Below are 25,934 nucleotides of genomic sequence, written 5' to 3' on the forward strand. Positions count from 1 at the left end.
ATATATTTATTGTATACTTCAAACTATCCCCTGAAAGGGAAAAGATGACAATAGATGGGTAAAGGCTCTGGATGTATATCTTAGATTTTAATAATAGGGATATCTACTGTTTCTCTTTTCATTCCTATCCCTTCTTTCTTTTTCACCTAAGTACAAGACTAGACTAGGATTTTTACCAAGCCACCAAACGTCTTGTCCTTAAAGATGGAAACCTGGGTTGAAGTAGCTCCTACTCCCAGCTAATAGGGTGTTCTCACCTACCTACATTCATTGCATAGGTTGGTTGCATTTGTCTGAGTATCTTACATCAAAAGGGATAAAGTCAAATTGGATTGGGTTTAGTAGAGAACTGCCAGAACTGGGAAGAGACTCAGAAATTTACCATATGAGGAATGCTGAAGGAACTGATGATAGTTAGCTTTACTTAAGATTAGTTTAAGTATTCGACACTATTGAATGCCTTTGTGTCAGTTTCTGTTAGGTACTTGGGTTACAGAGATGAAGACTATTAGGGAAATATACAGATAAGCAACAATTAAAATATAATGCGATGATTCTCTAATAAAGAAGAGCACAAAGCGTTATGGAAGCAGGGAGGCAGGGAAACTGGCCTAACCAGTGACTTTTCACATAAGGTAAAACTTTGAATTTACTGTGTATATTTCTAAGGAGTAGAACTTGAACCGATGAGTAATTATGATGGGAAATAGATTTTTGATTTAGTGTAAAGATCTCACTAAATCAAAGTTTTCTAAAGATTGAATTTGTAAGAAAATGAGGATTTCTCTTACTGGAGATATCGTAAAATAGACTTGCCAGAGACTTCATAAAGGGACTCAAGCATTAGGTGATAGATGGGCTAGATGTCCTTTAAACCGTCCAGCCTTCAGAGTTTATAATTCTGATCCCTAGTTGCATTTGCCACAAGTGAGTGTTGCCATGCTTTCATATGTTTGAAGAGGTAGACAAATTTTCACTATTGTAGTAAATTATTTGGATGTAACTTTACAATAATGAAAATATTAAATAAATTAACTAGAGAGCATAAATAAGTGATTTATTTACTTTGGTCTTAATTCCTTCTTCAGAACTTCTGTTTCTTTTTTTTTTTAAGGCTGATAAGAGTGGACCTAGTTTTCAAACTACTTTTGAAAAAACTGAACAAACGGTTAAGGTAAGACATTCTATTAAAAGAATATATCCTGTTTGAAAATAACCTACTCTGGAAGTTTCCAGTATCCTTGAAGGAATATTGAATGGGTAATTGATGAAATAATCAAGAACCTATAAAAGTTATGAATCAAACTCATACATACCTACCATGTTCTGTGTTCATAATTCTGCATACTAACACCTTTGGACTTACTGTATCACATCCTAATTATTTCTAAAGAAGGGAAAGCTATAGATGAGGGAACTTTGATTTATGAACAGTTTTAAATATACCTAACTAGATAACTTTTGTTTAATGCAAGGCCAAGAAAGCATGTGAATTACAAGGAGAGATATTGAGTACTTGGAGCCATACTAAAGTAGTTATGTAGAGGAAGAAGAGGCAAAATGTAGTTGTAGGCTACATTGTTTTAAAGGAAATAAAAGAACTGAACTTCAGATTACAGTTTTAAGAGAGATGATAATCTGTTGATTATTGTTAAGCTTTCTTTTTATAATTTTTATATCCACTTGGGTGTTTTGAAGCAGTGCAAAGAAATTTTTTTTGTAAAAGTGAAGGTTTAAAAATTTTTAAAATTTGCTATCAGAAAACCACATATTCTTGAAAACAATTTGTGTTGCCATCTTAGCTTTCTGGAGTCATTGTTTAAAAAAAAATCTAATACTTTTCTTCTATACATTATATATTCTCTGTTTCTCTCTCTTTTTTCTTTAATCCTTACTGGAGGACATTTTTTCCATTGCTTTTCAGAGAGAGTGGAAGGGAGGAGAGAGAGAGAGAGAGAGGGAGAGAGAGAGAAACACTGATGTGAGAGAGATACATTGTTTGGTTCCCTCCCGCATGCACCCCGACCAGGGCTTGGGATCAAGCCTGCGACAGAGGTATGTGCCCTTAGCCAGAATTGAACCACGGATCCTTCAGTCCACGGGCTGATGCTCTAACCACTGAGCCAGACTGGCTAGGGCTTTTTGTTTCTTTTTAAATATATATTTTTTCTAATATATGTTTATTGATTTCAGAGAGAGGAAAGGAGAGGGAGAGAGAAAGGTAGAAACATCAATGATGAGAGTCATTGATCAGCTGCCCCCTGCACACCCCCGACTGGGGATCGAGCCTGCAACCCGGGCATGTGCCCTGACTGGGAATCGAACCCCTATTGCGTGGATCCTAGGTTGACGCTCAACCGCTGAGCCACTCCGGGCTGGGCCTTCGTTTCTTTTTAAATGATAGACGCCCATTACTATGGTTTTAAAAGATCATTTAGTGACTGAGAACTTACTTATAATTGTACTTTTTATATTTAAATCTCATAAATGTCACATTTGAAATCATTTCTTGACTTCTGGAGTTTCATATTCTAACTTACCTGTTTTATATAATCATAATAAATAGTCAATTTCAGATCCACAAACCCATATATATGTTGCATATTGGGATGGCCATGACAAGTAGATTATAGGCTCCATGATAATTAGGCTAGAGAAATGGAGTAAATTAGGTTACTTTGATACTCAAATGAATCCCGAAGTATGTAAATGTAATTTATTCTCCATATATCCTTGTTTAAAGAGTGTGTTGTGAATCTTCCTCTCCTATCTCTTCAAGTTTTGGAAGGCTGTGTGCAAGCTAGGAGCCTTTTGGGTGGGTCTTGGAGACTACTGGTATAATTGGCCTGGTAACTAATTTTCTCTTTTACACATTTCTAGGTGGCTTTTTCATCTTTAAATCTGTTGCTGCAAACACAGGCTCTTCTCTCTTCTATTAATTACCTGACAACCATTATTCCATCAGATGACCAAAAGATGGGTGATACCAAGGAAGTACAAATTTCAACTGAAAAGCAACAAAAAAATTCAGCTCTGCAGAAAGGTATGAAAAAGAGTTTGTTTGGTTTTTAATTAGTAAGGGTTTTAGAATTCTAGAGCTACATGACGAATCTTAAGAGACCATCTAGTTCAGTCATTTACAGGTCATTTTCCTCACTTTTGTTCTTCAAACTAACTGTTTTATGGCTGGCTGATACATAAGCCAAATATAATTAATACTTTTGTTTTAAAAAATGTCTGTTTTCTTATTTTGGTGGTGGTGATAGATGATTTTGGGTGGGTAATAGAGGAAACATGTTTATTTACACTGAGCTTTACATACCCTTTTATTGTGTCCTGAAGAGGCTTCATGGAGGGTTAGCCTTCCATTCCATTTTACAAATACGGAAATCAGGATCCAGAGACATGAGGCCAGGGGTATAAGGATAGCATGTAATTGGTCAGGAGCCTAGATTTTGGACCAGAGAGAACTCAGTTCAAATCCTGCTGCTACTTAAACTATGTGACCATAGGCACATTATTGAACTTCTCTGAGTTTCAGTGTCCTTATTCAAATTCTTTCCTTTTAAATTATAAAAGTAACACATCTCACTATTAAAATTGAAAACTCTACAGAATATATAAAGCAAAAGGAAGCATTTAAAATCTTTAAGAATTTTGTTGTTGTTAAATTTATTGGAGTGACATTGGTTAATAAGATTATATAGGTTTCAAGTATACAGTTCTCTGATACATCATCTGTATATTGCATTTTGTGCCCATCACCCAAAGTCAAAATCTTTTTCCATCGCCATATATTTGACCCCCTTTTACCCTTTCTTACCCCCACTCACCTTCCCTCTGGTAACCACCATACTGGTGTCTGTGAGTTTTTGTGCGTTTTCCTTGTTTGTTCATTTGTTGCTTTCAGTTTTATATCCCACATATGAGTGAAATCATGTGGTTCTTAACTTCTGTCTAACTCTAGTAAGGTTTCTCTAACTCTACTAGGATTTCACTGTGATAGAATGCTTTGTTTTATTTGTAGTGATTGTATCCCCTAAAGACAGTGACATTATTGGCTTCAGGCTGTTTGCCAAGTTGAATGCCTTCTGTGTCAATGTTTGTGAAGAGAAGAACAATATTGCTGAAATCAAGATTCAAGGTAAAGTTCTCATAGTATTAACATTTGTTCAAAAGGTAAGGTATTTTTTTGTGTGTGTTTTTTTTTTTTAATGCTAAAGAATATACAAATGGAGGGCACTGAGCTGTGAAAACTGGATACTTTTATTTTACAACATAATTAGACTGCATGCCTCCTTGACTCTTTTGGATGTAGATGTTGATCAGACTCTGACCATCAAATTGAACCACACACATTGGTCTTTTGCACCTTTCTGAGAGTTGTCTCTGAGGTGAGAAGGATTACTAATGTTAATGTAGAGATGCTACTGCCTATCTGAAATGAGTGTCAACCCAGAATTCAGGTAAAGGTCTATGAATATGCTTTATCTTGGTACATATGTAAAGAAGCTTTATCATAAAGAATAAAACCTGTAAGCCCACTATGTTCTTTTAGGCAAAAGCTGCTAAAAGTAATCTAGCTTCTTTCTCTGACTCTGTCTTTATCAGCTCAGTGTGATCTGCTAAAGGTAAATATGTTTAATGAAATTCTTGAAGAATTTAAAAAGCAGAAAACGAGGATTTTTGTCTTTGTTCTTTCCAAACTGGAAGTGCATCTGCTAGTCTGAATTTAATTCATGAGACTTTTATAGCTTCCATGTAAATGACTGGATATAAAGGATTAACTAAAATCCCAAGATAACCTTTTTGCACTAGATGTAGTTTTTTTTAGAAGGTGAAAAATTCAGTAATTATTTTTTAATGTTAACAGGTTCCATTGTTTATAAAACTAAAAATATCTAATATCTTGACTTGTTTATCAATTGGGAGTTCAAACATTGCTAAATTTATAAATATATCACCCCCAAAATAAAATTATGCAATGGAAAGAAGCATCTTAAGATCTTACTTTGTTAGATCTACAGCAATTATAATACTTTTTTTTTTCAGGACTCGATGCCTCTCTTCTTCTTCAGTCAAGAAAACAGTCTCTGTTTGCGAGACTGGAAAATATTATTGTCACAGATGTTGATCCTAAGACAGTTCATAAAAAAGTAGGTGACAGTAAATAGTTAATATTTTTTGATGATTGAATATGAGATGTTATTTTTAAATATATTTTATTTTTAAAATATTAATGAAATATATTTTGATCGAAAATTGTTTCTATAATGATTATAAATATAAGCCCTTTTTAAATGGGCTTTTAATTTGTTGTTATCCTCTTGGATGATTACATTCAAATCTCTGCTTTTCAGGCGGTGTCAATAATGGGAAATGAAGTTTTTCGTTTTAATTTGGATTTGTATCCAGATGCTACTGAGGGAGATTTCTATACTGACATGTCCAAAGTGGATGGTGTGGTATCACTGAATGTTGGCTGCATTCAGATTGTCTATCTTCATAAATTCCTCATGTCACTCCTGGTAAAATCACTATTTACGTATTGACTAATCAACTTAAAATTAAGTCTGATAATTAAGATTGCACATATTACAAACTTTGGATTTTAGGGTATGCACTGTTTTGATAATTAATGTAGAGGTCAGAACCTCTCTTTACACTTGAAATCTGAATCATTTAATGATTTTTATCTAGAAGTGTAATTATTTTTACTAGAACCTACTGAAACCAAATTCTCAAGTACAAAGACTATTGCAAATATTTTTTCTCTGTTCCTCCGCCATATAAGTGTAGTTATAATTACCCCTCCTCAGGTAGCTCATAAATATGGATGGATAAACTGTTGAAAAAGAGCCCTCAACTGAAAGTTATCTATTGGAAAAAAATTAGCACATAAATAAAATGAAGATGGTGTTATTAATGATGTGCTTGTCCTCCGGTTGAATTTCTCCTTTTATATTTTGTGTTCATAGAACTTCCTGAACAATTTCCAGACGGCCAAAGAGGCTCTGAGCGCTGCCACTGCCCAGGCTGCAGAAAAGGCTGCCACAAGTGTGAAAGATCTTGCCCAGAGGAGTTTTCGTGTTTCTATCACTATTGATTTGAAAGCACCAGTTATTGTCATCCCACAGTCTTCCATTTCCACCAATGCAGTAGTGGTAGATCTTGGGTTAATCAGAGTTCAAAATCAGTTCAGTCTGGTGTCTGGTGAAGACTACTTAAACCCTCCAGTAATTGATAGAATGGATGTACAGCTAACAAAGCTTAAACTTTCTAGGTATACTCTCTCAGTAATTATGGATTTAAGTATTATTCAGTGTTTTCCATGAAATTTTATGACCATTGAAATCCATACCCAACATTGTTTACATGTGCTTTAACTTTATCTATATACATATTATTACCATTTATGACATTAAAATTTAATTTAATTTTTTTATTGAGTATAATATACATATTACATTATATGAGTTTTGGGTGTACAACATAATGATTCAGTACTTACATATAGCATAGCAAAGTGATCACCACAGTAAGTCTAGTTAACATCATTCATCATGCATAGTTACAAAAATTTTTTTCTTATGATGAGAACTTTAAAGATCTATTCTCTTAGCATAGAGAATAGATCACCATGCTGTACATTGTGTCTTCAGGACTTACTTATTTTATAACTGAAAGTTGAAACATTTTTTGCTAAATCGCTTGAGAATAGACATCTTATATGGTGATTGCCAGAGGGAAGGGGGCAGTGGGTGGATGCAGAACAGGATAAAGGGGGGATGATAAATGGTGATGGAAGGAGGCTTGACTTGGGGTGGTGAACACACAATAAATATACAAATGATGTATCGTAGAATTGTATATCTGAAACCTATATAATTTTATTAACTAATGTCACCCCAATAAGTTCAATAAAAAGAGAAAAGAGACATCTTAAACACATTAGCATGTGTTTCCTAAGAACAAGGATATCTATCCTCTTACATAACCATAATGCAAATTCCATATTTATGCAAATAACCATAAATTCTGAAAATTTAATATTGACATAATACTGTTACCTAATATGCAGTCAGTATTCAGATTTTACTAGCTGTGCCGAGAATATTTATTATAATTTTTCCCTGGATCCAGGATTACATATGGAATTTAATTGTATCCTATATTACTAAGGGGGATTGTGTACTAATAGACACTTATTCTGGAGTAGCTCTTCACCCTTTCTTTGTTTTTTATGATGATGACAATTCTGAAGAATAGTGTCTAGTTGTTTCATGGAATGACTCTTAATTTTATTTTGTCTGGTGATTTTTCATGATTTAATTGACCTTATACATTTTTGGCAGGAATACTGTATAAGTAGTGGTGTATTGGTGGGGCTCATACCAGAGGACACTTGAAAGTCTGTATATAATTCACTTAAAAATCATTTGCTACCCCATCCAAGGATATTTAGATATCCTGAATAAAAAAAGAATGATTACACAGCAAGTCCAGAAAATAATCCTGGTAAAGAGCTTTGTGAAACTCCTTAGGAAATGATACTTATCTTGCCATTTTTTTCTTTAATCTGTACTGATACCCATATTATTTTTTGAACAGCTGGATTTGATGATTTCCCCCCATATCTTCAACAATATGAGTTTCTTTTTAAAGTTTGCTGTCACCTATCTTCTGTTTAAAGAAAAAAAGTTTTCTTAATGGCTGATTATATATCATATTTTAATCTGTTCTGGCTAGTGTATTATAGATTAAGTTAATGACAGACTGAGTTTGGAAAACTCTAACAGCTCTATTTCAAAACGATGTTAGAGCAGCAACTTCTGACTTTGTATGTTTTTCACAGTATGTTGCATTTCCTCTCTCTGTTTATGCATTCATATCAATTCTATTTTTCATTAGGACAGTGATCCAGCCTGGCATTTCCCATCCTGATATTCAGCTGTTGCAGCCAATTAACTTGGAGTTTTCTATAAATCGGAATCTAGCTGCATCCTGGTACCACAAGGTGCCCGTTGTGGAAATTAAAGGACATCTTGAATCAATGAATGTAAGTGTGAGAGTTAAAAGAAATCTTTGTTACTGAAATTTTAGACTCTGAAGACTTTCTCAATATAAATCCAAGTGAAATGTGTAATTTTTTACTGATTGGTGTGAGAAAAATGTCAGCATGATGTCCAAGAAAGTCTTTATTATTCTTAGTAGAATTTAATCCTCAGTTACACGTGATTAACCTTTCCTGTTGCTTAGTCTCCATCCGAGGGTGTGTTTTCTGTGATGCTTAAGGAGAGTGGAAGGAGGAGGGAGGGAGGGGGGAGAGAGACACACCCGCCCCAGTGGGGCTGGAATTGAACCTGCAACCCAGGCACTTGCCCTTGACTGGGAATCGAACCCTTGACCCTTTGGTGTGCGGGCTGATGCTCTAACCACTTAGGCACACTAGCCAGGGCCATCATAATTAACTTTTAAATTTGTTGTATGTACACATTAGCAGAGGTCTGTATGTATTTATTAGTAAATTATTTATTAGTATATCATATTACATGTCATTCTATATATTATATATACATATTTTTATTTTAGGGATATCTAAGTACCACTAAAGTAATTATAACATTGACAGAAATGCCTGTATTTTATGTTTTAGGTGGCCTTTTTATTCTATTCAGATTGTTGTTGTTTAAAAGTTGTGTTTATGGGCCTGGATTGGGTGGCTCTGGTGCGAGCTTCAGCCCACACATTGAAGGGCTGAGGGTTCAATTGCCAGTCAAGGGCATTTTCCCAGGTTACAGGTTTGATCTCTGGCCCTGGTCAGGCACATTCAGGAGGCATGCAGTCGATGTGTCTGTCTCCCATCGATGTTTCCCTCCCCCCTCCCTCCCCTCCCTCTCTTCCCCTCTCCCCCTCTCTCCCTCATCCCTCCCTCCCTTTTACTCTCTCTAAAAAAAAAAATCAATGGGAAGAATATCCTCAGGTGAGGATTAACCAAAAAAAAAAAAATAGTGGAAATTGTTTGTTCCTTTAATTTGTCACATTTTAAAAATGATCAGATTACTTTAATCATTATTAAGTTAAGTAGATGGAACTGATATTGACTCATAAATCACATTTTCTCTAAATACTTTCCTATCTTTCAAAATAGACATTTTGACATGAAATAAGTAGTGAAATACTTGAGTGGGTAATGAATGTATAATTTTCCAGTCATTGTTAAGATTATTCTATCCTTAAAGTTTTGTTATATTCTGTATTAAATTTTTTGCATTTTAAAATGAAATATCTTTATCTCTTCTTTTAACTTCATATTTTGCAGGCTAGTCTAAATCAAGAAGATCTTAATCTTTTATTTAGAATACTAGCAGAAAATCTTGGTGAGACTACTGAAGACTTGAATAAAGTGAAACCAAGAATACAAGAGACAGGTAAGAGGCTGGCAATAGGTGGCATAATACGTGTGTCTATTTATTTTACAGTTTTCCAGTGGAGACAGACAATAAAGATGAAATAAACAAGTGTATATTTACATATGCAATTTGTAGTAACAAGAAAACAAATAAGGTGGTATTGAATACAATCATAGTTTGCTTTTCAGTTAAGCAAATAGTCAGTTTTAGTTTCACACTTCTGAGTTGTGTAAGGTAGGAGAAGACCATAAATAAGGGTTTCAAATTGATAGTCAATTCTTGGAATAATTATTGTAGGAAAAAAATTTTAGGTTGGCACTAGACTATGGCAGCATATTTGTTCTGATTTTCAAATAAGAGCAATAAAGTATCTGTAAGAATTGGAATGGTTGATACATTTCCATTCAACAAAGATACTGAAAAAATTCTTTAGTAAAAATGCAAAGAGAGTTTAGATTATTAGTTTTTAAGCTGTTTTATATGTATGTATATATACATACACACACATAATTTTTTTCAAAGAAATGGTACCATCATATATGTATGTGTGTGTGTGTGCATGTTTGTGTATTTCTATACTTTAAAAAAAATTAACAGTGTATCTTAGTGTTCATCCTATATCTGTCTATATCTATACAATATGTATAGAAGAACTGCCGCATCCTTTTTAATGGCTTCCTGGTATTAAATTCTGTTGAAGTATTATAATTCATTTAGGAAGACCCTGTTGATGGACATTTCAGGTTGTTTTCAGTCTTTCACTTTTAACTTACTGCATTGAATATCTTTGTACATACACTTTTACAAATGCATGAATATGTGTAGGAGAAATACCAGGACTGCTGGATTAAAGGTATTTAATCGTTTTAATTTAAATTAATTTAATTAATACATTTAATAAAATAAAATTTTGACAGATCTTGCTAGTTACTTTACATAAAACTTGTACTGCCCGGCTGGGCGTGGCTCAGCGGTTGAGCATTGACCTAGGATCCAGGCGATCGGGGTTCGATTCCCGGTCAGGTCACATGGTCGGGTTGCGGGCTCGATCAGTGACTTTCTCATCATTGATGTTTCTCTCTCTCTCCCTCTTCTTTCCTCTCTTTGAAATCAATAAAGATACATAAAAACAAAAAAAAACCCTTGTACTAATTTTGCACTCCCACCAGGCTTTTTTGTATATACCTTTTCTAACAGCGCATTATCAGATTTAAAAAGTTTTGCCTGTTTGCTAAGTGAAAAAAGGTGTTTCACATTATTTTTTTCATTTTTAAAAAACTCTTTAACCTGAAAGTAATATAATGTTATATGTAAATTATATCTCAATTAAAACAAACAAACAAAAATTCCCTAAAACTAGGTAAAAAAAGCCCTTTTACTGCATGTATATTAATACACAAAGTAAAGTGCACAAATCTTAAGTGTATAGTTCAATGAGTTTTTACACATGGCTACACCAGTATAATCACCATGATTAAGACAGAGAACATTTACAGTATAGCACCCCAGAAAGCCTCCCTATGCCCCTTCACATATAGTACCCAATGCCCACCCTGACTTCAGATGACCTAGAATTAACTGCCATTCTAATTGGTAATGCTGTAGGTAGATTAGTTTTGTCTCCTTAAATTTCATAAGTGGAAACAGGATTACTTTGGCTTTTCACTGCCTCCATTCAGCATTTTGCTTGTGAGATGCATCCACATTGTACACAGCCGTGGCGTGTTCCTTTCTGTTCCTGTACTGTGTTCCTTATGTGAATGTGTCAGAGTTGAATTTCATCCGTCAGACATTAGTTGAACATTTGGGTTGTTTTCAGCTTTTACTGTCATGAATAAAGTTGTCATAAACGTTATTGTAAGTGCCATTTCACATAGACAAATACTTTTTTTTATTTGGATATATAGCTAGGAGTAGAATTAGTGGGTCATATGTTGTTTAGCTTCAATAATTTATGCCAGATTATACCAAACGTTTTCAAGTGGTCATACCAGTTTACTTCCCTACGAGCAGTAGGAGTATAAGAGTTACAGTTGTTTCACATTCAGCAGTGTTCGATATTGTCAGTCTTTCAAAATTTAGCCATGCTGATGGATATGCATTGATATCTCTATGGATTTTCTTTGTTCCCTAATTATTAATGAAATTGAAAACCTTTTCATATGCTATTTGCTATTTGGATATCCTCTTTTGTGACATTACTATTCAAGTCTGTTGACCATTATTTTTATTAAGATGCTTGTTTTTTTTGTTTTGTTTGTTTTTTAATATATCTTTATTGATTTCAGAGAGAGGAAAGGAGAGGGAGAGAGAGAGATAGAAACATCAATGATGAGAGAGTCATTGATTGGCTGCCTCCTGCATGCCCTTGACTGGGGATCGAGCCTGCAACCTGGGCATGTGTCCTGACCGGGAATCAAACCCTGATCGCCTGGATCCTAGCTTGATGCTCAACCGCTGAGCCACGCCCGGCCGGGCAAGATGCTTGTTTTTTTCCTAATTGACATATAGAAATTTTTTATTCACTCTGGATACATGTCCTTTGCTGGTTATATGTATTATATGTATATGTATTGATATATGTGCAGAACTATATTCTCCCTCTCTTTGGTTTGCCTTTTCACTCTTACTGGGTCTTATTAAAAATCATCAGTGCTTTTTATTTTCTATTTAAGAAATCTTTGCTTATTCAGGAGTTGTTTTATAAAAGTAAAATAGTTGCTAGAATTATTTCCCCTGGATCACATTATGTTTGGAACAGTGCTTGGCATAGGCGATAATTAAGAAATTTTGCCCTATGCATTGCTTTCTCAAAGGTAATAATTAACAGCAGTGGTTTTTTATCTGGGTTTCTGGTACTGAATCTATAGGAACCTCAATTTTGTCACATGTGAAATGAGAGCAATGAAGTTTTATCTCATAAGGTTGTTGTAAGAACTGAATGAGATTATCCATATGTAGCCCTTATTGCAGTGTCTAGCACAGAGGTAAGCACTTAGCAAGTGATAGCTGTTACTAGTTCTGTGTATTATAGTTTAGAGAGCAATTTTATTGCATTTGAAGGTGTATAAATTTCAGGACATTATATTTACTTTACTTCTTGGTATGCATAAGTGGTTCTAACCACTCCCACTCTTTTTCTAACCATATAAAACTCCATTCTGTTTGCAAAACCTATCAGGATGTTACTTCTCTATGGTTTTCCACAACCTCTTTTCTTATTCCTGGAATGTCTCCTCTGTGTGAGGAAGTCCACTTGAATGATAACTCTCCTATTAAATTTTTCTTGACCTCCCATAACAGTGTCATGCCTAGTTCTGTGCTTTCTGTGCATTTTTATACTAATATTGGCTTACTTAATGTGACTAGGTGTAGCCTGCTTATTTTGTTTGTATGTTAAAGTATATGTCTTTTCTACTACGCCATGAGTTTTCTAAGGGGTAGAGCTGTGTATTGCTAATTTATGGATTTTCAGTGCCTATTCTAGGTTAAGAGTACTTATATAAGCCCTCAGTGAGTATTTGTGGAAGAAATGTGTGAATAGAAGTGAATATGTTTCTTTTAAATACCTTTAGGTGAAATTAAAGGGCCTCTTGACATCTCTTTACCACAAAAAGATGTATGTATTTCACAAGATACTTTAACAGCTGGAATGGAAGAAATTAGATCTGTAGACATCATTAATGTGCTGCTGAATTTTGAAATCAAAGAGGTATGTAATTTTCATGTGTTTTTATAAAGTAAGGTGGATAAATAATGGATATTTAGAATTACCTCTACTAAAATAAACTTGTAGATTATTGATATAAATGAAAAACTATAATTCGTATGTAGTAGTGATGTTTTAAAATTTGAGAGTTTATTTAAGATGAGTTATATTTGAGGGATATAATATTTCATAGAGAAAATGGTAGCATGCCCTCTAATGTGCTTTTCAAATGATTTTAGGATAGTTGGAAGGTGGCTTGCTTTGGATTTCATATAGGAAAGACAGGAAAGGGAAACGGTGACAGAAAAATCCTGTGCAGATTTTAGAAATCATTAATAGAATAAAACACAATATGTCTACATTTTTAAAATGTTTGATTACCACTATCTGCTTTTCATCTGCAGATTCTTGAGGGAAGAATAACTATTTTCCTCTTCTGTATTCACACGTTTAACAAATATTCATTGCATGTGCTTAGTGCTAAGAATACAGAGGTAAAAGGCATAGACTCTGAATTCAAACGAGAAAACAAACAATTAAAATTTTGTTAGTGCTCCCATTAAAAATGTTCCAAGTGGAGCTAGTGGCAGTGATGGTAGGGAGAGGGCACCTAAGCAGTCTGGGAGGGTCAGGGAATATTTCCTGGAAGGAGTGACAGTTGAGCTGAATTTCTAAAGGAGAATAAGATATAGTCTGAGAAAAGGGGTTCAGGAAAGGGGCTAGGACAAACTAGAAAGAAAAACAGGCATAAAATTGTTAATATGTGAGAAAGCATAGTGGACACAGGGACTTTTGCAAGAACTTCCTCCAAGATCCCTTCATCATTAAAGAATTGTATAGAGGTTATGTTTTTTTCTCTGAGTTAAAAATGATAAACTTTTAAACAAATCAGTTCTACTTTTTTGATCTGAAATATATGTTTTGAAACTAACTTCTTTCATGTTAAACATCTGCTGTTTTTCTGGTTAATATTTAAAGATTGTTAAGCTTTGATAATTGAAACATTGATAGATAATTCATTCTATTTCAAATGGGCTTTATTAATATATACATAGGAAATCTATAAGTCCTTTTTAGTATAATTTGTAATACATATTATTACAATTCCCTTTACTTAGGACAGTGATTGGAGTAGGGGGAAGCAGTTTGTACACTCTCTCAGGCCGATAGTCGGCATTGTCAGAAGACATTTTTGGTTGTCACTATCTGGGGAGATGGAGCTATTGGCAACCAGTGGGTAGAGACCAGTAATGCCACTAAACATCCTACAGTGCACAGGACTGCTCCCCACTATAAAGAATTATTTAGCCTAAAATGTCAGTGGTGCCAAGTTGAAAAACCTTCCCTTAGGCTTACTATAAAAATTGACCATTTATCTCATAGACTTTCAGATGAAAGGCCATTCATCAGACTAGGACTTCTGGGAATTAGGGAGAAATACTTTGTTGTGTTTTTTTTTTTTTTTAACTATACCTTGAAAACCACTAGAATATAGTGGCAGTGCTTTAAAAGTCTGAGCAAGTAAATGTGCCTTCCAAAGTAAATAGCACTAGGCAATTTCCAGGCAAGTAGAAGTAAACATCTTTACATTGTGTGCATTTTTGGGTTCTATCATTATGGATGGTTATTAAGTTGTTCACTTATTTTCATAGTATATTAATAAAATAGTTTGTGGTAATACTGCTACTTTTTTCTAGGTTGTGGTTACTTTGATGAAAAAAGCAGAAAAGAAAGGAAGGCCCTTACATGAACTAAATGTCCTCCATCTTGGAGTGGAAGCTCAAGTGAAAACCTATGACCTAACTGCTAAAGCTTACCTAAAAAAAATTAGTATGCAATGCTTTGAGTTTACTGGTAAGTGTGACGTTTAGTCTGTAAATTATCCATGCAATACCTTTTTGTCAACATTAAGCGTATATATTAGTGTCATCATAAGTATTTAGTTTAAATTTATTACATTAATACAAAGGAATTTGATATTTAAAAATTTATTACCTATGTAGTTATCATAAGTAAAATTAGATCTAAATATATGTCTGTATTTACCATGAAGTAGAATATATCTAAAAGAAAAATGAAATATTTGTCTTCAGTGTCTATATGTTACACTTGAGTACTTATAAAAGGCAACATTTGTTTTTCAATCCTCACCAGAGAATATTTTTTCCACTGCTTCTCAGAGAGAGTGGAAGGGGGAGAGTGGGAGGCAGGAGGAGGAGAGAAAGAGAGAGAAACATCAGTGTGAGAGAGACACACTGATTGGTTGCCTCCTGCACAAGCCCCGACCAGGGCCAGGAATCGAGCCTGCCACCGAGGTGTGTGCCCTTGACCGGAATCAAACCTGAGACCCTTCAGCCTGCAGGCGGAAGCTCTAACCACTGAGCGAAACTGGCGAGGGCAAAGGCAGCATTTCATTATATTGCTATGAGAACTGATAAATTAGGAAATCAGAAACCAAGTACAATACCTAGGTATAGAGCCCAGGGACCCTTTTTGAAAAGGGGAGTTAATTTACTAGGAAATAACTTTTTGTTTATGCTTTTATTTATTTTTAAATTATATCAGTGTTTTAAACTCATTTTTAATGACATTAACATATAGGGGTGAGAGAAGTAGGTTTACAATTTTTTGTATGAAAAAGACATGCAGGTTATGATTATTATAATAGCTTTATTAAATAACACTGTGTTTTGCATACTCACAACTGCAGACCTACTTTTGCCCACTCCTGTATATGTATAAAAATGAAAATTTAAAAATACAGAAATATATAGAAGAAAAACTTAACATCACTGGGTAGCCTCACTCCCTAGGGTGAGAATTTTGTTCACTATGGTTATTTGGCATAGTATTGATGGAACTGTGAAACATTTGAATTATATATTGCTCTTAGGATTAGAATAAATTTAAGAACAAGGCTAACAGCATGGCTCAGTATAGACATTGTTCACAGTCCATTTAGTGTTGATTGTCTTGGAACCCATATGTAATGTGACTGAGGAAAAAAACAGCACATACATTTATCAAGTGTTTCTGAGAAAATGTCACACATGGTAATCATCTGATTTGAAATGAAATAAAGTAAGAAGGAAATATTAAAATACTATGGATAAGTTAACTTCCTTAAAGCCAGGATGTTAAAAAACGATAAATTCTATTTTGGGTACAAATAAAATAATTAAAAAAAATACTAAGTTATTCTTTAGTGAGTATCCTCAGCCTTTCAAATTCACTTTCTAAAGTGGATCAAGCCAACTTTTAAAGTTGCTATGGGTGTTTAAAGTTTATAGTAACTCTTTGGGGTAACTTGAAGTAAAGCAAATTTACATTGAGAATAACCCCTAGTTTATGCATTTTATAGCTTTGTTTTTTAGTATATTCTGATTGGTTCAAATGAGTAATACCAGTAGTAACTAAAAAATGTTACAACATTTTTAATTGGCAGGTGCTGGTTTTTCATTTTTATGGAATTTTGTTGTTTTATTGATGTATGATTTATATACAGTAAAATTCACCCTTTTAGTGTACAGCTTTGTGAGCTTTGGCAAACATGTTTGTGTAACTGACTGGTCTGTTTTAACATATGTTTAAAATGTTTAAAAGACTTAATGATTTACCCCCTTTTTTCTCTTTTAGACTCTAAAGGAGAACCTCTTCATATTATTAACTCTTCTAATGTAACTGATGAACCCCTTCTGAAAATGTTATTGACAAAGGTACCTCGTTTCGTTTCTAGGATTCTTTAATACATATATATGAACTTAGACATTTCCCTCATATTTAATATTTTAATTTTCTCCCTTAAAATTTTTTATCCTAGAACTGGTTGATTATAGTGAATTATGCAAGCATCTGACAACCCTGGAAATCTCAATAATCTTCTGAGTTAACTCTATGTTTTTAAATAAGTGAGAGTGTATAAAGTTCCATTGTCATTTGAAGCAAAATTTGTTGTAATCTGGATATGCTAGCATTTTCCTCTAACTGTAGCATTTGACTTTTTGCTTCTGTAGAAAGCGAGAAATGCTTCCTTATGCAGTTATTTTTTTTGGCATGCTCTTTGCCTTTAAGAAATAATGTTTATAGTATTTTCACAGCATACAGTACTTTGAAAAGTAAAGAATATATCTAATTTTTAGTGTTTGCAACCCAGTGGTTTAATCCCCCACTATTTGCAGGCAGACAGTGGTGGACCGGAATTTAAAACCATTCATGACAATACCAAACAGAGACTGAAGGTAAATCTTTTCTAATTCACTATAAGGCTTAGTTACATTAATGAGTCAATCTAGCTTCATAGCCATCTTTAGTTGTGAGATTGTAAATTCTAAAGTTAAAATAGGGGTGGTAATAATAACAGCTCTAATCTTGTAGGTAAGAGAAATGCATATAGAGTTTAAATAAAATTTTTAAAAAGAGTTGATTTGATAATCTACAAGATTGTTTCCTAGATTTGAATTAATGATTACTTGTTGAGTACACAGATAGTACACTTTTTAAGGGAATTTTGTTTGCTATGGTTATTTGGCATAGTATTGATGGAAGAGTGAAATGCTGGAATTATATATTGGTTTTAGGATTAGAATAAATTTAAGGACAAGGCTAACAGCATGACTCAGTATAGACATGGTTCACTGTCCATTTAGTGTTGACAGTCTGTCTTGGAACCAATATGTAATGTTACTGACCTAAGTGTGTCCTGATAATACTTTCTATATCTTTACTTAAAACCCATCAAGTTCTGGTGAGGTTAGAATTATGGTAAAGACTGACATTGTAATAGTGAGAGTCTTTTTAAGGCCCTTAATTGAGTGATTCTTGTGCTACTTGTGTATGTTGAAGTGTAACATAAAAATGTTACCCTACCTGAAATCTGCCTCTCTAATTGTTTATTATCTTAGGTTTCATTTTCATCCTTAGACTTAGTACTTCATTTGGAAGCTCTGTTGTCCCTCATGGGCTTTTTATCATCTGCTGTTCCATCCTCTGCACCTTCTGAGAAGGAATCTGAGCTGAAAGCACTTGTGGGGGAGTCCAGAAGTATCATTGTCAAAGCTGGTATGAACTTTTGAGTCGTAGTCTAATACTTTCTGTCTGAACTTTAATAATCATATAGTAACTTACATTTTCAAGCTAAAATAAATATTTAGCACCTTAATGTTACAGTTGCTCTGACAGATTAGGTTAGTTTCAAAAGAAAGCAGCTTATAGGGTAATTTAGGGAGGGATTTAAAATAAATAATATTAAAAATGTATTTATATTTGATTTCACTGTCTAGCTTTTACATAAAATAAATTTGTATATATATTTGAATTAATGTCTCTGTAGCCTTCACACCAATGAAAGTGAGAAAGGAAGAAATTAAAATATGAATATAATCATGCAGAGTAACAAAGGCCCATTTTAGTCCCTCAAGTAAATCTACTTGGTGCTCAACAGTTTTAGGTGCTTTTGCAGGACACAAAAGGAAGAATCTCATGGAAGAGTCTTACTCACTTTGGTTTCTAATCAAACTGTATTTAAATCACATACTAATATGGGTACATGTTCCTCAAACATATGACTTACACTATGAAATATTAAATATGATGTATCCTGAGTGAACACGATAATTTTAATGAGTTTTCTTTCATATCATATGATTTGAATATCTAACATCTCGCAATTTAATTTTCAGACCATTGCCAGTTTAAGTTATTATGAATCTTACTGGCATCTTTCAAGCGTAAAGGTTCGGATTTTTTTTAAACCAGGGAGCAGAGCAATATTTTGCTGTAAACTAGAGTAAAAGAGTTTTACTTTAGTTGTAATTTACTTGTTACATTAACATTTGTGGACATACTTATATAAGATAGATACATACACTGTTGAATAAATGAAAAAGCAGTGTTTATGTTCACCATAAACCACAAAAAAATTAATCCAAAGAAAGATTCTTCAGTTATGCTGTGTATTTGGTTTTTAAGGTTTGATAGGGTACTTTAATTTTTTAATATATCTTTATTGATTTCAGAGAGGAAAGGAGAGGGAGAGAGAGAGAAACATCAATGATGAGAGAGTCACTGATCGGCTGCCTAGCCCACAACCTGGGCATGTGCCCTCACCAGGAATCAAACCCCGATTGCCTGGATCCTAGGTTGACGCTCAACTGCTGAGCCACGCCCGGCCGGGCGCTACTTTAAATCTTAAGTGAAAAGAGCTTATTATCTTGGTGGCTAAGAACTTATGTCCCCATGTGTTTACATTTTATAGGAAAAGGCCTGTTTCCCTCAAGCAAGACAGAGCTCCAGGAAAATATGTCCTGGATTTATCAGTCAGGACCTGAACTGAAGTGGGTTAAGGGATCCATTTGATTGTATTCTTACACACATACAAACACATCATAAAATAGTGGTTTTTTTTTGTATTTTTTTAAACTTCAGTCCTTTGTGTTCATTTTCATAGGATTTATTTCAGGATTTTTCATGGAGAAAAAGGATATAATGTAGAGAAATTTATCCTGTAGTGAATCACATGTATGTGTCATAGGTAACTAAATGCACTGCATCAATTATTTATTACTATTTTAATTTTTCATAAAATATTCTTCTTTGAGCTAACATATGATATTAAAAGGAATTCAAAATACAAATTTAGCTTCAATAGCATTCTAGAATTTTAACATAGAGGGCTGTTTTCGCCCAGAAGAAAAATTATAGTAATGGTTCCATTTAGCAAATTGTGCTTTCAAGGTGGTGTTAAAGGCTGCCTTTATTCTTAATTTGGAGGGCAACCTGCCAGGTTTTGTCTGATGGACATTTGGAAGTGGATTCAAAATTCATATTAATTTTATGTAATCTTAAGGCCTTTTTGGTTCTTCATAGTTCATAATGTACTTTTATTTTATTGAAGTTGAGATTATTTTGTGTTTTATTCTATGATCTTTGCACTTTGCTGATCACAAGGTTTCTATTTTCAGCATCCAGCAACACTTCTCAAGATGATGTGTTTGACTTAAAGGTCATGGCTGAATTAAATTCGTTTAATGTCTTGGTCTGTGATCAGAAGTCTAACATTGCAGATATTAGAATACACGGTAAATAATAATTATACTTGGTGTATGTATTTCTGTTTCCTTATGTAGATCTCCAGGAAGAATGAGCATGTGCCTGGTACATTTCTCATGAGTCATCTTTTGGTTTACTTACATGGAAGACTCATGCACACTTTTCAGAGTTGTACTTTGAAATGTTAGAAGTAAATTTGTTAGATTCATGGCTGACAGATAATTCCTATGTATTTTTCTCCCCTATGTATTTTTAAAATTTCAGAATAAGTCTAAGGCTTAACCTCTTGTGTTCTGCTTGCATTTTCAGAATAATATAACTTTAAACTGTGAAATATGTATCATGATAATATCTCAGTGGGTAAAGAAAATGTCAGTATCCTTATTGTTATATTTTGTACTTATATATCATCAAAGAAAGAAGTTTTTAAAAGAAATTTTGTAACCTTTACCTACCATCAGCTTGATATAGGATGAGTTCAGATTATTCCATGGGTTCTGGTGCCAGCTTGCCAAGGTTCAGTTTTGGCTGTAACAGTTACTGGCTGACCTTGAGCAAATTAATTAACCTTTTTGTGCCTAACTTTCCTTTTCTATAAAATGGAGATAGCTGTGATAATTATTTATGGGGTTGTTGTAGGATTAAGTTTACATATTTAGAAAAGTACCTAATACATTATAAGCAGTTAAAAAATGGTTAAAAATCAATTTCATGAAACGAATGTTTTATGGTTGGTATGGTAATGGTTTGGGTTGATTACCGGGTCATAGCTGTAGACATTCTTTCTGTACTGAGGAACTGTTTTAGAAATCATTATGCCTTTAGAAATTATGAGGATGACAAAAAATTTTTTGGAGAGAAATCTTAGAAGATTGCATTTTAGATAGTTTATTATAGAAAGAATGGGACTTATTCATCAAATTATATTTATTTATGCATATTTATCAGACAATAGTTCTCATAATGTAATGTTTATGGAATGGCTGTTGAACAAACATCGTGTGTCTTTCTAAATGACCACTTTTGATCTTGCCAATGTACAGGGCATTTGTGTTTGGAGACCTGTAATTAATTTTCCTTGAAAAAATTTTTTTTAAATTTTCACTTTTATTTATGAGATACATGTAGCACTTAAAGATACAATCTTTCTTTGGAATCTCATACATAGAAGGAAGTTGATGCTTTTAATATGTCTAATACTAAGTAATTTTTATTCTGTATCTTGGTAGTGTATTGTTGAACTTAAATACCACTGTGTTGGTTCTCTTGGACTGGGTGAAAATTTGTAAATTTTATGTTTCCCATAGGAATGGATGCCTCTGTTTCTGTGAAGCCAAAGCAAACTGACATGTTCGCCAGACTTCAGGATATCGTAGTTACCAACGTTGATTTGATGTCCATTCACAAAAAGGTAATTTAATAAAAAAGGTTCATGTATTGAAATTTATTTTTATCCTTTGGTTTTGTGATGCCTTTATCCATTTGTTTAGTATATATTTATTGTCTGTCATGTGTTAGGTACTTTGTTAGGGGTTGGACATGAATGTGGTCATAGTCTGCTTTCACATCGTATGTGGACTAGGTGATTTGTAAAAGTTCTTTCTGACCAATTAAGTGCTTGATCTCTCCATTGATAAAACAATTTTTATAGATGTAGGAAAAAGTTATTGTCAAGTATAATGTTTTTAACTAATAATTTGTTGAAAGTTGATTTTAAATGGTGCTTCTTCGTCCTAGCCAGTTTTACTCAGTGGTTAGAGCATCCGTCCACAGACTGAAGGGTCTTGGGTTTGATTCCAGTCAAGGACAAATACCTTGGTTGCAGGCTCGATCCCTGGCCTGGGTTGTACAGGAGGCAACCAATTGATGTGTCTCGCATTGATGTTTCTCTCTCTCCCTCCCTCCTCTCCCATCCACTCTTTATGAAAAGCAATGGGAAAAAAATCTCCTCTGGTGAGGGTAAATAAATAAATAAATAAATGGCGCTTCTTCATATATCAATGATTCTGTAATAAGGAAACTTATTTATAATACTGTGATACAGCTATTTTGATGTAATAACCAGTTAATTTAATACTTTTAGGCTGTCTCTATTTTGGGAGATGAAGTCTTTAGGTTCCAAATGACTCTCTATCCTGATGCCACAGAAGGAAAGTCCTATGCCGATATGTCTAAAGTAGATGGCAAACTTAGTCTCAAAGTGGGCTGTATTCAAATTGTTTATGTTCATAAATTCTTCATGTCCCTTCTGGTAAGTTTATTTTTTAATATATTTATTCCTCACTGAGGCCCAAATCTTTGCCTATATATCTGGACATAGATAGTGAACATTTTTACTAATGGGGTTGTGTGTAAACACCCAAGTGTTGAACAGAATATTATAGTTAAGGAAATCCTTTATATGATAGAAAACCAAATGAATTTTTGTTATCATTGTTTTGAACATATCAACTATTATGCTTTGACATTTTCATAGTTATATATTTAAAAAGTACTTTTTAGCCCAGCTGGCGTGGCTCAGCAGTTGAGCATCGACCTCTAGGAGATCGAGGTTGGATTCCTGGTCAGGGCACATGGCCGGGTTGCGGGCTCAATCTCCAGTAGGGGGCGTGCAGGAGGCAGCCGATCAGTGACTCTCTCATCATTGATATTTCTATCTCCCTCTCTCCCTTTCCCTTCCTCTCTCCGAAATCAGTAAAAGGTGTATTAAAACAATTTTTTAAATTGTGCATGAAAAAAAAGTACTTAAAAAAAAAAAATCGGGGGCTTTTAAGTGCCATTTGTTTTATGAAATACCCTTAAAGGTATTGAGCTAAAATAACTTTTTAAGGAATTCATCAGGCACTTGAAGGCCTGAAATTGGACCTTATAGCTTTTGGTTATAATTGTGATCAACAGGCCATAAAAGTCTATTTGTTTTTGAAGTTATTTATTTCCATGTAAGTTTTATAGGCTAAATCTACCTATGCCTCTTAGCAGGGCAAAAATTCAAAGCTTACAAGTTATAGATTTCTACTTAAGCCATCATGTTTTATTTTCCAGGGAAGTACTTTATTTGGCATGAGGGGTGTTTAGGTTGCTTTGTGTTATTAGTGGATGAGTGTGAAGAATATTACTTCTAGTACTGATCTTTTTTTTATTGGGAAAAATCTTTGTTTTTAGTTGAAATTGAGATGAAATGCATCTTACTCTAAAAAAAGAAGTTTTGACTCTTATTAATAATAGCAAGATTATAGACATTTAAGCATCTTTTGCCTGAATATACTTTAAAAAAATCTTCAGAAATAAGCTGACAAAAACCATAATTTCTAAGAATAACTTTATTCCTATGATTTAGAGGTATAGATTTGAACTTAATTTGGGAAAAGTAAAGTACTCTCCTTCATTTCTTTATTTAAATTTGAGTTTAAAATGATTAACATTCATGAGTATAAAGGAGATTTAAAAGAATTGTTACCAAAATTTTTCATAAGAACTAAATAACTCTGAAATACATAAAGTGAAAGGACTCTACCTTCCTAGAAGTAATTATTATCTTTCTAGATTTTACTCTCTTCATAAACACAATCATAAATAACATCTCTTTTCTATTACCTTTTATTTAATTTTTCTTTTTAAAATAAATAATTTTTAAGTTTTTCCTTTTTAAAATAAATGTTGGTTTTTGGGAACTCTAAATATCAGTCTCTTCCAACAGAACTTCCTCAACAATTTCCAAACTGCCAAAGAAGCTTTGAGCGCAGCCACAATACAGGCTGCAGAGAGAGCTGCTTCCAGCATGAAAGACTTGGCTCAGAAGAGTTTCCGCCTTTTGATGGATATCAATTTGAAAGCACCAGTTATTATCATCCCTCAGTCTTCAGTATCACCTAATGCTGTGATAGCTGATCTGGGTTTAATCAGAGTTGAAAACAAATTTAGCTTAGTTCCTATGGAACATTATTCTCTTCCCCCAGTCATTGACAAAATGAACATTCAACTCACTCAGTTGAAACTCTCCAGGTATAAATATATAATCCAATTGTGTTACTTCGTATAAATAGAATTTTCATAGACTCCTTCCAGAGGTAAAATACTCTAGCTATTTGTGGTTCTCATTTCTTATTTTTTCAAATTATGAAACCTTGACTATTGGTGTTTGGTCAGTGGTTAGTAGCGGTGTACCTCATAGTATCTGCATTTTTCTCAATGTGATTTTTTCCATTCTATAAAAATTTCCTAGTACCAAATAATACTTAATTCAGATTTATTTTTATTTACATTTTTACTTTGTACATAATTATTTTCTATAGATGGGAAAAACTTCTTAAAATGTAATAAAATTTAAGATTTATTTTTCATTTCTAAACCTTGTCACATTTGGGAATTCTCAGTGAGGTTTATAAAGGATTATTGCATATAAATGGGAAAGTGTCAGTCAGCTCTGTTAAATGACAAGAGTACTTATTTGGTTGTGCAAATGGTTGTTGGCAGGCAAGCTAGAAATGACTGTTACCATATGTTTGCTTAACTTCTGGGTTTGGTGAATTTCCCCTTTAGTTTGGAGAAGTACTGATAACACAAGCTGAGGGTGGAGTAACTGCTGCGTTCTTTGCCCTCCTTTTTAGGAGGGTGTAGCATTTTTTATGAAATTGCACTACTCGCTTTTATTAAATAGTCCTTGCGAAAGATACTTAATAGTTCAGGAATCGTGCTCCCTGGGATTTGTGTCTTTGAAGTCAGCATAGGCTTTGTTTTAGAGAATTCTGCATGTAAGCTTGATTTATTGATTTGTGAAAAGAAACATTTTCTAAAAGAATTCTGATAGCCTTTAGTGTTTAGGAAAATGCTAGGTAGAAACATAAATAATATGATAGTCTTCATTTTAAAATATAAATTTCAAAACTATAAAATAAATTCTTGTTTATCTTTCAGAACTATCTTGCAGGCTGGCTTACCACAATATGACATTGAAATTTTAAAACCAGTCAACATGCTTTTGTCTATACAGCGAAATTTAGCAGCAGCATGGTATGTGCAGATTCCAGGGATGGAGATAAAAGGAAAACTAAAACCTATGCAGGTAAGTATATGTATAAAAATACATGAAAATTATTCTGGCCCAGTGGCTCAGTTGGCTGGAGCATCACCCCGTACACCAAAAGGATGCAGGTTTGATCCCTGGTCAGGGCCCATACAGGAAGCAACTGGTCGATGTTTCTCTCCCCTCCCCCCCCAAGGTAATAAAAAGAAAAACATATCCTTGGGTGAGGATTAAAATATTTATATACATATGTAAAAAAAAATAAATATATATGTATGAAAATTGCTAGATAGGCTTTTATCATTGATTATAGTGCAGTTCCAGTGTAATCAGAAGTGATGATACATTAAAAAGGAATACTTGAACTGCAAATGAGGTCATCCTAGTTTCCTACACTTTTCTTTATTTCATTTTAGTCATATATTTAGTAAGGCCAGCAAGAAGTCTGAGATGTAACCTGTTGGAGTTCACTGAAAATATTACTTAGTAATTTTGGAAAATTCTATTCTAATTTTAAGGCAGTTAAATTATAAGAGTATAAAGTGATATTTAGATACTGCATTCAAAGCACCTTAGTATTTTTATGTACAAAATCACTCTTTTAGTAAGAAAAGTGGACATGTAAAACAGGTGAGTGTATTTGGTAAGCATGTAAGTACAGCAGTATTTTTAAAAGTGTAGTTAGCAAAACGTGTAGGCTCACGGGAAAGGATGATACTGGTCAAAGATAGTCATGGAAGTG

The 25,934-nt window shown here is 33.7% G+C and overlaps 1 protein-coding gene across 2 annotated transcripts in view; it reads left to right on the forward strand.

Moving 5' to 3' along the window:
* Positions 1-25,934, forward strand: part of VPS13C (vacuolar protein sorting 13 homolog C) — a 168,592-nt gene that overhangs the window by 71,308 nt on the left and 71,350 nt on the right. For both annotated transcript variants that reach the window (XM_087821106.1, XM_087821108.1), the window contains exons 28-45: positions 1,115-1,174; positions 2,881-3,043; positions 4,028-4,144; positions 5,053-5,156; positions 5,361-5,528; positions 5,979-6,283; positions 7,912-8,059; positions 9,323-9,431; positions 12,989-13,125; positions 14,820-14,976; positions 16,759-16,838; positions 17,301-17,360; positions 18,024-18,180; positions 20,082-20,198; positions 21,477-21,580; positions 22,253-22,420; positions 23,867-24,171; positions 25,084-25,231. In XM_087821106.1, the coding sequence (XP_087677232.1) occupies positions 1,115-1,174; positions 2,881-3,043; positions 4,028-4,144; positions 5,053-5,156; positions 5,361-5,528; positions 5,979-6,283; positions 7,912-8,059; positions 9,323-9,431; positions 12,989-13,125; positions 14,820-14,976; positions 16,759-16,838; positions 17,301-17,360; positions 18,024-18,180; positions 20,082-20,198; positions 21,477-21,580; positions 22,253-22,420; positions 23,867-24,171; positions 25,084-25,231 (2,607 nt within the window). The remainder of the gene's footprint in view (positions 1-1,114; positions 1,175-2,880; positions 3,044-4,027; positions 4,145-5,052; positions 5,157-5,360; positions 5,529-5,978; positions 6,284-7,911; positions 8,060-9,322; positions 9,432-12,988; positions 13,126-14,819; positions 14,977-16,758; positions 16,839-17,300; positions 17,361-18,023; positions 18,181-20,081; positions 20,199-21,476; positions 21,581-22,252; positions 22,421-23,866; positions 24,172-25,083; positions 25,232-25,934) is intronic.

Source organism: Miniopterus natalensis, chromosome 1, assembly GCF_054644295.1.
Source record: "Miniopterus natalensis isolate mMinNat1 chromosome 1, mMinNat1.hap1, whole genome shotgun sequence".
NCBI classification, from domain to species: Eukaryota; Metazoa; Chordata; class Mammalia; order Chiroptera; family Miniopteridae; genus Miniopterus; species Miniopterus natalensis.